Source organism: Carassius auratus, chromosome 49 (genome assembly GCF_003368295.1).
Source record: "Carassius auratus strain Wakin chromosome 49, ASM336829v1, whole genome shotgun sequence".
In the NCBI taxonomy this organism is placed as follows: domain Eukaryota; kingdom Metazoa; phylum Chordata; class Actinopteri; order Cypriniformes; family Cyprinidae; genus Carassius; species Carassius auratus.
The window spans coordinates 1,574,570-1,587,389 of record NC_039291.1 but is presented as its reverse complement, the minus strand read 5'-3'; the positions used below and the strand labels follow the sequence as shown (position 1 = coordinate 1,587,389).

The window sequence follows — 12,820 nt, the reverse complement described above, 5'->3', positions numbered from 1 at the left end:
ACAGCTGTTGGGAATCTGCACTTTGTTGTTTATGATGAGAGAACACTGTGCACATTGGCATAATCGGGTCACTTTGAAGGCATCATGAATTGAGAAATAAATTTTTACTTAAGATTTTGATTTGTAAGAGGTAATTGTTCTTAAAGAATATCCTGTAAGTTTCCAAACTGATAACGTCTTTGTTACTGAAACAAAAGCTTTTATTGACACCAGGCCCAGCAAACGCCAGATCCTGGAATGAGCCTACCTATGACGTAATAGAAAGGTTAAACACCGCCTCCACAGAAGAATATCATTGCCTAATTATGTAGCCCCGCCCACTGATTCACACGTGACACATTAGGGGAATAACATAAGTGGAGCTAAACCAGATCGAGCAACCAAGCAATAAACATGCCATTAAAGATCGCGAAATATTGTTCAGCTCCTGGTTGTGGAAGAACACAATCGCTGCATAACCCTCCACTGGATTCAAATATTAGGAATGCGTGCTTGAACTTTATTTTAATTAAGTTTCAGCTCACGTGAGTAAAACATTGGGCAGTTGTTTGCTTTATTTCACTGCAGATTCCCTTGTAAACAAGACACAGCTCGATGCTTGACATGCAGAGAGCCTGAGATTAAAAAGCAACTGCTGTGTCGTCTATATTTGATCCGACAGGAATCACGCAGCACACTTATGCGAGAAAAAATATTTGTACCGTCACTAATGCTTTATTCGAGATCACTTGATATGTCCTGATTATGTCTACGTGTCTAACCAGTCACAGTAGGCTCTAATTATGAAGGACATTGCTTGTCAAACAGACACACACAATGTATACCATACATAAATATGAACAATAATACCTAATAATATGCAGAGTAGACATGTGAAATTACAAGTATTCACAGCTAGCTTAACATTACAGTTCTAGTACCTTGTGATGACTAGCAAGCAAACATTCCAACCACTGTCATTAAATCATCGGTTTTATTTAAGGTGCCAGTGTTGATGCTACTGAAGCTTACAGTCTCTTGCTTTAATCTCCATAGAGATTAAACAGCACCATGGACTCTGCTTCACCTTGACACCCTAAATATAGGATAGATCTACATCTGTGCACCAGGTAATCACACAGACACTGTAAATCCAGCACGCCTCATGCTCATACTCTCAACTTTGCTTCACAGTAAATCACGTGTGACAAATGGTTAGCCACTACAGAATGAACCATCCTCAAAAACACAAGCGAAGAGACCTGGACATACAATTAGGAAAATCTGCGTTCCGATTCTGTTCATTGCATACCAGTTCCATAGGTACCGGTGCCATATTGACACCAGGTTTCGGTACCCAACCCCACATACAATACACTCTACATACAAAAAAACTGACAAACAAATGATCGGAAAAGCAATACAAGCGATAATGTGAAAATTTCACATCAGAAGTTTGTGTTTGAGGGTGAAACTGACCTTTTCTTTGTCACTTGCCTCTCTGGCAACAGTAGATCCCTACAGAGAAGAAAAATGTAAACATGTCAAACAATATCATAATCATCCTCAATCATAATCAATCTGGTGTGACTTGGTCTGTCATGTTTCACAATTCTTACCTTCAGGTCATATTTCTTATACACAGACAACCGGTGACTGAACACATTGCGTGTGACTATCATATAAGTCTCATCTCCATCTACAGTGAGGCGGTACATGCCTAAATACTGTGGCAGCAGTGTGGTACCATGACATTCCACGATATACTGCAGTGAAAAAAGACATTATAATCATCCAGCTCAAAACATCAATTAAAGGTATACAGCACTTATATGGAGAATGTATGAGCTTGTGTCAAACCTGGTGGTACTTTTTGAGGATGTTGTGCATCTCAGCCACGTCTTCGCTGCTTATGGTTTTGATGACGTACCTCTTGTCGTAGGAGGTGTGGAAGCGAGCACCACTACGGCCCTGAGCTTCACTAATGAGGGGTGCACTGTGTGTCAAAGAGTTCTGCCAACACACATGGGAAAGAGGTCTCAGCATACGTAATAAATGCACACAAAGATGGGTGAGACTAGGTGAGACTGTTTAGATTTCTACACCTTCATCACACTGAATTAGAAATGAATGATCATTGAAAGCATAAAAGGTGAAACAAATGGCTTTGGTGGTTTATTTGGCCAATATTTGGTGGAATAATGGTTTTTATTCATTACTTTCTTTAACCAACTAGGCCTGGACGATAAAACAGTATCGATATTCATCTATGGTACACCATCATCGATAACGATATAAAAGTTTTTCAATAGATCACACAATAGTTTCAGACTTTTTTCATTGTGTTATGAGTGGCAAGCAGACAGCCAACAAAACAAAAACACAAAACACTGAAATGAGTGCCGTGCCTGCCAACAATGTGATATTTGTATTAAGCTATGCATTAAATAGATGATGCGGTTTTGTTCATATTGTTTATAGAATTGACGAAATTATAAATAAATATTTATAAATATTAGTTAAGACGGTATACATTTTTTTTGCAAAAATAATCCGTTATTTTATTGCATTGAATAAACTGTTTAATGAGGTGCATTATTTTGCTCATGGTGCCCTCAGGATAAATGTTTCAGGTCAAATGTTTCCCTAACACATTTAATCTGTATATAAAATATAAAAAATGGAGATATGTTTCAATTTTATTTTGTTATTTTTGTTTTATTTGTTATTTTAAGACTAAAGTAAATTTTGTCTTAATAAATTGGTTATATTAAAATACAGTTACATTTAAAGCTTTTTTCTACTTCTCTCTGTAGAAAGATTTAAAAAAGTAAATAATTATCGATACCAAACAATATGAAACTTTATATTGTGATACATTTCTTAGCTATATCGCCCAGCCTTAACACCAAGATTCATAACAACTGATTAATACCATAAAACTGTGGATTTTCGACCCAATCTGGCATTGTTACATTAATGTAAAAGGGCATTCTGACATCTGCCCCTAATGTCATTATTCAGGATGCATAATGAATGAAATCATTAGAAATGTTTTCAAAACGAAAACAACTCAGTTTGGCCAGGCCAATGTAAAAATTAATTCCCATCATTACTGAAAGTGTCCAATGTGATTTCTTCTTTCAGTTGATAAGCAACAATTCTGTTGTTGCAGAGCCACTATATATCTTTATCTGAAATGAAATTATTTATTTTATTTGTATTTAGTAAGTTATTAATTTTCAAGTTGCTAATGCTCACTAAGGCTACATTTATTTGAACAAAATTACAGAAAATAGTGAAATATTACAATTTAAAATAACCTTTTTTTTTTAAATACATAAATTAAGTTTCAGCAGCCATTACTCCAGTGTCAGATGATCTTTCAGAAATCGTTCTAATATGCTGAGTTGGTGCTCAAAAAACATCTCTCATTATCATCAATGTTGAAAACAGTTGTGCTGCTTAACTTTGTGGGGGAAAAAAAAGGGTAAGCAATGCAATAAATAAAAAAAAAACATAAAAATAAAATAAACTAAGACTGATGCACGTTTATTTGTGGGCAGGTTAAGTCGGTTATGTCATGGTTTGGCTGCCAAATCACTGTTAAAAATCGATCTGAATTTTCTGAAGTTCTGAGATTCACAGAACTCGTGACTGAGCACTGGCTCTCATGCGAAAGCATATGGTTATTTCTGATGATAAAATTTTGTTTGCAAATCACGACTGGTATTGTCCTGCCCACAACATATGAGCGCTGACATACAGACACTGTGCAGTTTCCATGTTTTCTCACTGACTGAAGTGGTCTGCCCTTGTGTCTGTTCCAGTTTCAGAAAAAAAAGCTCATAATGGACACACGATGCACTTGAAAGAAATGGAGGGTCTCAGTGAGGGTGAGTGAAGGACACAGCTGCACAGAGCAGCTCAGACCACTCTACAAACATTCCCCAGGTCTGTTACCTTAAACATGTACACACCCACACATTTCCCTACCACCTCCCTCTCGGAGTATCTTTCTTACTCAGATCTATGTGCTTGGATTTCCTCATATTCATCAAACACTCCCTATATTCATCAAGTATACTCTTTAAACACAAAACCAAAAGCAGGATACGAAAGTTGAAAGGGCTTCCCAGGCTGAGTCATATGGGCTTAGGGCTTGTAGCTGTTTAGCTGACAGCTTGTTCCGCAGGGTGGACTGAGGAACCACAACGCCAAGAAGTCATAGCGGGTTTACACTAGGTCTGTATTACAAAACAGCTTTGTCACTATGCAGGTAGACATTTGACTTGCGGCATAACATCTGGTCCTAAGTACCGCCCACTTATGACCAACATGACTTTCCACAATTATATTTAAATGCCCCATGACTCTTGCAGTAGTAATTCTTATTACTGGACAAGAAAAAAAAAATGCATACTCGTTATAAAATTGACTTTGACAGTGCCAGTAATTACCCTTTTAAAATCATGCTATCTCATGTATCCACATTTTCCAAGCAGCAATTGTTAAGGGTGAAATTAGGTCATTGGTTCTGGAAGCATTTTTCCCCATTCATTTTCCCTATAGGGATTTAAAAAGCATTATGAGCCATGAATTAAGCAAGCCAGCTGCACGGTGAATCAATGCATTACAAAGTTTTATTTAAAGCAAATATTGTTGCAAATTTTCAGTGCTTCACACTGAATAACAATCAGATTAAAAATGTATATAATCTTCAAATTCTGCTGTTAAACATGATTTAAAAAAATAACTTTGACACAAACAGATGGTTTCAACAAAAGCTTCAACAAAAGAACCACTGATTCATGGGCTTCCTTAACACTGACCAGTCTATCTTGAAAATACATAGTAACGCACACTTCTAAAATTTCAAAACCCTTTAAACTATTGTCTTGCAACACCTAGATAACCATTAACCTCCAGTAATCAGCCCAAACTTAACGTCTCTAATCAAGACCATAAAATAAGCAGCAAATTCTGTAAAGCTAACATTTTTTGCACATGTGTCAAGGGTTACAGTCATAATGTAATGCCTGTTAAACCCACATAAGAAGACCCTGACTAACCAAGACCCTGAGCTCTTTCTGATTACAGTGAGGAGAAATGTTGAGAAAAGCCTTTCTATCTAATGACACACTGATTGTGACTATTCTCACTTAAGTTATTTTCCTCCATGAAAGAGATATAAGGAAAGGAATATGAGGACAATTAAGAACATTTGTATGTAGGAGGCTGAAGGACACAAGGACAGCTCATTACTATGTTATTATGGGGAATAATGGTCTTCATTATGACATAAATTGAGTGTTTAATGACTAAATTACCTCTTGGTAGTCATGGGCTTTTCTCACAGAGACTTGAATCTATTTTGCATTGTTTAGTAGTGAGTAGTCTGGTGTTTTGTGTGGTTCAACTGCAGTAATATGCTGTGGTTCTAAGACACAATGAATGTGATACCATTTCATCATTTCTCTCTCTTTCACAAAGCTTACCTGGAAGTCCTGGTCATCAATGCTGAACCTCTCTCTCAAGTTACGGAAAACAAGAGGGCAATACTCTTTAAACTTAAAATGGCTTGGCATATTCTCTCTGAAAAGCAAAGAAGAAAAGCGGGGGGGGGGGGGGGGGGGATTAACATTAAGAGATTTCTGGGTGAATCACACATTTCAGTTACATGTTTTTGCTTTTTTGTTTCAAATAAATCTAAACTTTGTTTCAATTAGACGCTACTGTGACTTACACATTTTTTATATAAATATGTATAAACATCAATTATAAATAATATGTCATGGTATGTGTTGTACTGCTTTTTTTTTTTTTTTTTAACATGATTCAGAAATGTTCTTGACCGGTTTCATTAAGATTCACCGTTCTAATAAGATTACAATATGATGAATCATGAAAAAAAGGAAAACTGAGTGGCACTCACTTGTTGAAAAGGTGGTTGTCAACCTTAATCTTCGAGTAGGCTTTGAAGTCATCAGGCATAAGCATGATGGGGATCTGAACATGGCTCAACTCGTTTATCTAGACAGGAGAGAGAAAGAAAGAGGAGACAGATTAGTCACTGGTTACTTGTTCAGGGTCCGGGGCTTAAAATGGGAGTCAAATGTGGTGGTCGCCCGATATGGGCATGACAATATCTGACCAATACTGATATCTTGAAAGCAATTTTACCTATATAAATATACTAACACAATTTAAGAATAGCAAATGAACTTAAAAATTTGCTGAATATATATATATATCACTTTAAATATTTCAATGGATATTTACTCAAAATGTAAAAAAAAATAATAATAATAAAAAAAATCCACCACCAAGAGACTCAACAACATGTCAAGTTATCAATAAGCTACATAATTCCAACACTTGCTACCAATCAAAACTACAATTACTGGTTAACAGCTATAACAGCCACACATTTTGGTGATAAACATAGTATAGTATAATTTTATTTAATGCCATGTCAGCATCTGCAGCTATTTTCATGGCAAAAACTCAAATACAATAATGAAAATATATCACATAAATACAATAAAACAAGCAAACAAATAAACACAGCAAGTAATATTATACAAGATTTTTTAAATGAAGTGCTAAACATTCTAAAAACATTTCAGGCAAAACCTTACTAAAGTCCTTAAGTGAACTAACTTCATAATAGAGCTTTCTACATGCATTAAAATCATGACAGTGTAAATGAATATATTTAATATATATTAAATATATCCGGGTGTGTGTTCACAGTGTGTGTGAGGTCACTGCTGTGTGTGTGTGCACTTCGGATGGGTTAAATGCAGAGCACAAATTCTGAGTATGGGTCACCATACTTGGCTGAATGTCACGTCACTTTCACTTTCACTTAATAGAAAGGGGGGGGGGGGTCTTGGAGAACATGCACAGAGCTGGGTCTTCACCTTTAAGCAAAAATGCAGGAGTCATTCTGGCATGACCTAAACGGCATCTGGTAAAGACCACTTGATCAAATCGGTTTTGGGATGAACATTATTATTCATGTGTCATTGAACAAATCAAAGCACACACACATGAGGTGCTGAAATGTGCTGGGCACAGGAATAACATCAGTGTGAGTGATGTGTTCTGCTCATCAGAGGGCGATATCTCTGTCACACAATGCACTGCTTTGCTCTGTTCAGGGCCAGAAACAATGTGCTACATTCAGCAGTCATCAGTTTTGCTTTGCACAGTTTGCGCTTCTGAAAACAACACTACAGCATTTTTGTAATAAAACCGTAATAATGGAAATTACTGCTGTTCTGTGAGAAGTGGGAATGTAACACTGCTGTGGACTGTTTTCGATCCAGCAAAGAGATCTGGTGACTCACAGGTTCTCTCCCTGAGACTCCCTCTATTAAGATTCTTAATTAAGAAACAAATATAAATAACAATAGTGCTAACTAAACTCAGGAGGACTGCAGAAGGCCTTAATTTCTGTGATATATTTGTTTGTTTGAGGATGTGCACACACCAGGAAAATCAAGCAATCAAACAGACATGAAGCACCATGGGAGTTCAAAGATTTTGTGTTTGACACTCGGCAACAACAGACAATCAGCGGAGCATTGAAAAATATAAATATATGAACTATGAAATTTACAAATAAGTAAGGATGCATCGATACAAAAATTGTGGCTAATAATTAGTCACATTCTGATAACCAATAAATGGAGGATATTAGAATTTGACTGTTTTCACAAGAAATGAAAAATAAATAAAAAAAGAACTAAAAACTATTTTAAATGCTACAAGTGAATTTTAGGCATCAAAACATTATAATTTATAACAATAATGGGAATAATATGATTTGCAACAGATTAAATTTAACAGTATTATTAAATTATTTTAATTTTTAAGTAAGCATTAGACAGATAGTGGCAAAGGTTGAAAGAAATATACTGTGATTTGACCTTTCTAAGAATTGATAGCTCTATAGACTTTCCTATTGACTGGTCAAATGCCAGGCTTTTGGATGTGAAGTACACTGTGAGTACACAGTGCTACCTATAGGAGGCAGAATGTCTTTGTGCTTTTTTCTTGTCTGAGCAAATGTTCTGCCTCATTTGTTCTACATGCAGCATCTTTATGTGATATCCAAGAGTCAGTTATTTAGCTTCCCTTGTGGATTTTTAGCTTGATCTAACATTAAAAAACTGCAATTTAAGACATTTCAGTAATGTATACCTACCTAATTCCTTGTGTATAATGTACTAGAACATTTACTGACATGTTAAATTCATGACCAATGCTAATATTTTATATATGTCTACATATGTAGCGGAATGACAATAAAGCTCGACTTGACTTAATTTGACTCATTTCTGTCAAAAAAAAAAAGAAAAAAAAAAGAGTGGGGTTCTTGCCCACCCAATGAGAAACCAATCCTAGCAGACTTTGGATTACTGAAGCTCTTTACAAAAATGCAAATTGAGAAAAGAAGGTATTTCAAACAAGGTCACTTGAAACCCTTTAAAACACCTCAGTCCTAACGCAAGCAAGTGTAAGGAAGCTGTTATGCATGCTGTGGTTACTGCTTAGTGAGTTGATCTAACAAGCTGTGGTTAGAAAATTAAGCTACACTGAGCGTTAGGTATGAAAAGTGAATTTGTATTTGTAACAACAAGCATGAGCAAATCTAGCATGGCTTTAAAATGAGGTCGATTTCAACAAAAATGCTTTGTTTGGACTGTAAATATGATAAATCTTTTACTGTTCAAGGAAATTAAATGTCACATGAGGAAGCCAGCACTATGAACAACTGAAGCAGATTTCATGAAAGTTTATGCCCACTCATCACTAAATCTGAAACTAGTTTTTCTTTAGTTTGTGCTGACACAAACTGTTCATCCTTTTTATAGAAAAGATGGGCTGTCTGACCAGAAGAAACATATCTGCTCTTTGGGCCTCCGCCAGGCTGTTGTAAACACTACTTATCAAAGATCAAGAGAGCTACAAGCAGAGGACTGCTTCACACTATATGCAAGCATACAGAGAGTTGCTTCAAGCGTCAACATAACACCACGAGAACATGACAATAAATCACTAAATCACCCAAGAGTACAAATCAAAAGCAGAGGTACGAAAATCTCCATCTCGATAACTTTTTGTTCTAAATAACATGTCAAAGTAAAACCAATGTGTTTCCCCCTCCAGGGTGGGATTAATGCAGTGTTTATTTGAAATGCAATTAAAGCTAAGCGGCAATGAGAGGGGTTTAAGAGGCAACAGGCACTTGCGGAAACACGTGAGAGCAGGATGAGGTATGAGCTGTGCTTTCTAGAGGACTAAAGCCTGTCTACTGGCAATGGTGTAGCAACAGAGGGAAACATCCCCCATGTGCTCATGTGTACATTCTCAGTAGCTAGCTACAGACTATTTTGGACACCAAGCCTATGCCTTTTAAGGACAATGTACCACGTGGACAAATAAGGAACTATATATGTTCCTTATTTTATTAAACACACAGTATATCTGATCTGGCACCGGGGTCCGTGAATAACATGGTGAACTTCTCTAATTTTTATCTGCCATCAACTTTTTTATATATTTTTTTATATATATTTCATAATATCTAGTCATCAATTTAAACACTATAGTTACAATTTCAAATAACTGATTCAGTTCAAAGTATTAGTAAATAAGTGAAATTAAGACATTATCTAACATTAAAAAAGTAAAAAATAGTTTGAAATAAACCAGAAATCAAATAAAATATAAATATAACATGCAAAATGTAGCTAAAATGAAAATAAAAGAAAATATTTGGAAAACCTCGGTGTGTCCATACAATGGAAATCAATGGTAACCAACACTGTTTGACACTGATTTAAAACAAATCTTTAGCTTCCAAAAACCAGTTAGACATCAGACCTGGTTACCTTGATCCAATAAATACTTTTCAGTGAGCCAGTGACAGAGTGTGGTTTTAGAGATGTTGCACTGTACAAGATTAGAAACTGTGAGAAACTGGAGTAGACAACATGCTCCAATGTCCCAGTTTCCACCTACATGCTATATCCTTTGAGGATCCAGGGATAGTGGCCAAACATTTTCAACAAAGCCAGGGGCAGCTGCACAGGATCTCCTCGGCTTGTTCCCTCATCCTTGTATAAATACAAATAAATTCTAAAAGCGACTGCTATAGACCTCAATAACTCTGAGGCCATGTCATAGGTGTTCAACAAGTCTGCACCTATTGTTTTTGTTTGTTTAAGAACTAAGCACTTATCTCTATGCAACCATCTCATCGGCCAAGTTTCACACTACCACTTCCTGTTTCTCTCCATGGCAGCGAAATCAGGTTTTCCGCTACAGAGCTGACATGCTTGCACTCCATCAGGGCAGGAAGCCTAGTTTAGAGAATGCTCATCCTCCTACCAGATGTTTATAAAAGTTTTTTGTTTCTAAGCAGTGCAGTCATATCCAGCGGTCCTAGTGGGGTTTTCGGTATTTCATCCTCTTGAAGTAAACAATGCACTCATTTATTGCACATGAGCCAAGGAGTCAAAAAACAAAACCAAAAAGAAGATCTGACAAAGGTTTAGATTATATTCTGACAACTTATAAATTTTCCGGAAAATAAACATAAGAATAGAAATCTCATTATTCACGCTCATGTCTTTAGCTTCTGTAGAACACACAAAAAAATATTTTGAATAATGTTTCAATTGATGTTGTCCATATAATAACAGTCAATGGGATCCAAAGCAAAACTAAACCCAACTGACTTTCATATGGACATTTCCATTTTATTCAACAGAAGAAAATTTCGGAACATAAAGGTGAGTAAATGATGACAGAATTATGACTAACACATTGTCAATGTAAGCACTTAGAGGTGGGCGATATATCGTTTAGACGATAATATCCAAATTGTTGTCTGGACGATATGCAAAATTAGGATATCGAATATTTCATAATTTCTACAATCCGACCCCCCCAAACATGAAAAGAGCTGAAGGAAGAGAAAAAAATAACGCACACTATAAGCTTCTGAACAATTGTATTTAGCGATTTTAATAATGTAACGTTAGGGGTTTGTTTGACTGTATTATATGTTATTTATTATTATTATTTTTTTTTTTACAAAATCACGATCATTCCTAAATTGCACGAGAGTAAGCTGCAACTAATTTGCGAGATGTAATAAATAATTCAACTCGTTCACGAACGACATGTGTACCAGTTCAGTCATTTCATTCACAAACGAGATCTCTTGATCTTGTTCAGACTCATGAAACCCGTTCAGTGAAGGGCGTATTCGTTCACTACATTCAACAAATCACATGCTCCTCACATGTCATACTCGAAGGCTGTTGGCTCGAGGTTGAGTAACTCTTTGACAGGATTAAACAGTTCACAGAGCTACCCGGTTCACTGAGCTGCGCTGCTAATAGCGCCTCGCTGCTAATAGCGCCGCGCTGCTAATAGCGCCACGCTGCTGTGGATGGAGGAACTTCAGTGAATGAGAAATATGAGTCAGTGGATTACGTGAACGAGAACGATTCATTCACCTAAAAGATTCGTTCAAAAAGAACGATTCATTCACGAACGACACATCACTACTTGTTATCTAGCTTAGAGCGGAACAACACAAAAATGAGCGAAGAAAGCAAAAAAACACAGTCATCCTCAAAACCAGTGCCAGAAGAGCTAACAGCGAGACATGGGTCAGCTTCTTTAGCCTGGAGATGGTTTGGTTTTGACAAAAAAGACGAGCAACAAACGTCGCCCTTCTGTAGAATTTGTCGCAGGCAGATCTCCGTAAAGCAGAGCGTCTTAACCAATCTATTCCATCATCTCCGTACCACGCACAAAACACAGTTTGAAGAGTATGAAAGACTTCATGCTGAACGTTTACATTTTTAAAAACACAACTTTTTTTTTTTAAGTTCATTAATTTAAATATTTTTTTTAAAAGTTAAAGTTAAGTTAATTAAGTACATTTTTTTAAGTTAATTTATTATATATTGTACTGGAAAACCACTGTTCTTGTATTAAAATAAATATTTAGTACTAGGGATGTCAACGATTAATCGATGATCGATTAATTGTCGATAAGAGATGCAATCGATTAAGGCTATCGATGGTTGGTTAACCGATTCAATGTTGGGCTGCGTGCGGCTCATGCGCACTCAACACGTGCGAGCGGCTGTGAGTGACGGTGAGTCGGTGACGATATATAAAAGCATCATCATTCATTCACAATGTACAAATTAAGCTTTTAATGTGATTTAAACTTTAAAGTACATTAAAATAGAAACAACATAAAAGTTCTTCAACATTAAATGCAATAGAAATGTAGTTACTAATCATTTCATCAGATAACTGTTTTATATCGTGCGCTTTGCAGGGCTGCGGGACACAGTGACAGGACAGGTAGTCTATTCATTCCTACAACTTGTTAATTCATTCCTACGAATTATTAATGTGGCAATTGTCCATGTTTCATTAATTTTGTTCCCTAAATAACCCATGATTTAAGTGAAATAAGGGAACAAATTAATAAATCGATGAATTCTTAATTCATGAAATCTTTAATTTCCCTTCCCATGTTTACCACAGTAAGAGATGCGAAAACAGTTATTAAAAGCGAAAGATAATAAAATAAACCTGGGAAATTAGAGGGTTAGACTATGAAGATTTAGGAAAAGAAACAATGCCTAAATATACTGAATTTGTGGAAATTCGTGACCAACCGGCAAACCAGAACAAAGCCGCGTAAATGAAGACTATGGGGTCCAAAAGCATGGTCGCGATCTAACATTTTCCAGTTAACCTATTATTCCTCTAATAAACAAAGCTTTTATACCAC

At 36.1% G+C, this 12,820-nt stretch overlaps 1 protein-coding gene across 1 annotated transcript in view; it reads right to left on the bottom strand.

The window, feature by feature from the left end:
• Positions 1-12,820, bottom strand: part of LOC113066014 (phosphatidylinositol 5-phosphate 4-kinase type-2 alpha-like) — a 29,351-nt gene that overhangs the window by 6,573 nt on the left and 9,958 nt on the right. Inside the window, exons 2-6 of the mRNA XM_026237571.1 lie at positions 5,915-6,012; positions 5,478-5,574; positions 1,840-1,992; positions 1,599-1,745; positions 1,459-1,497 (exon numbers count right to left, since the gene is read on the bottom strand). Coding sequence (XP_026093356.1) covers positions 1,459-1,497; positions 1,599-1,745; positions 1,840-1,992; positions 5,478-5,574; positions 5,915-6,012 — 534 coding nt within the window. The remainder of the gene's footprint in view (positions 1-1,458; positions 1,498-1,598; positions 1,746-1,839; positions 1,993-5,477; positions 5,575-5,914; positions 6,013-12,820) is intronic.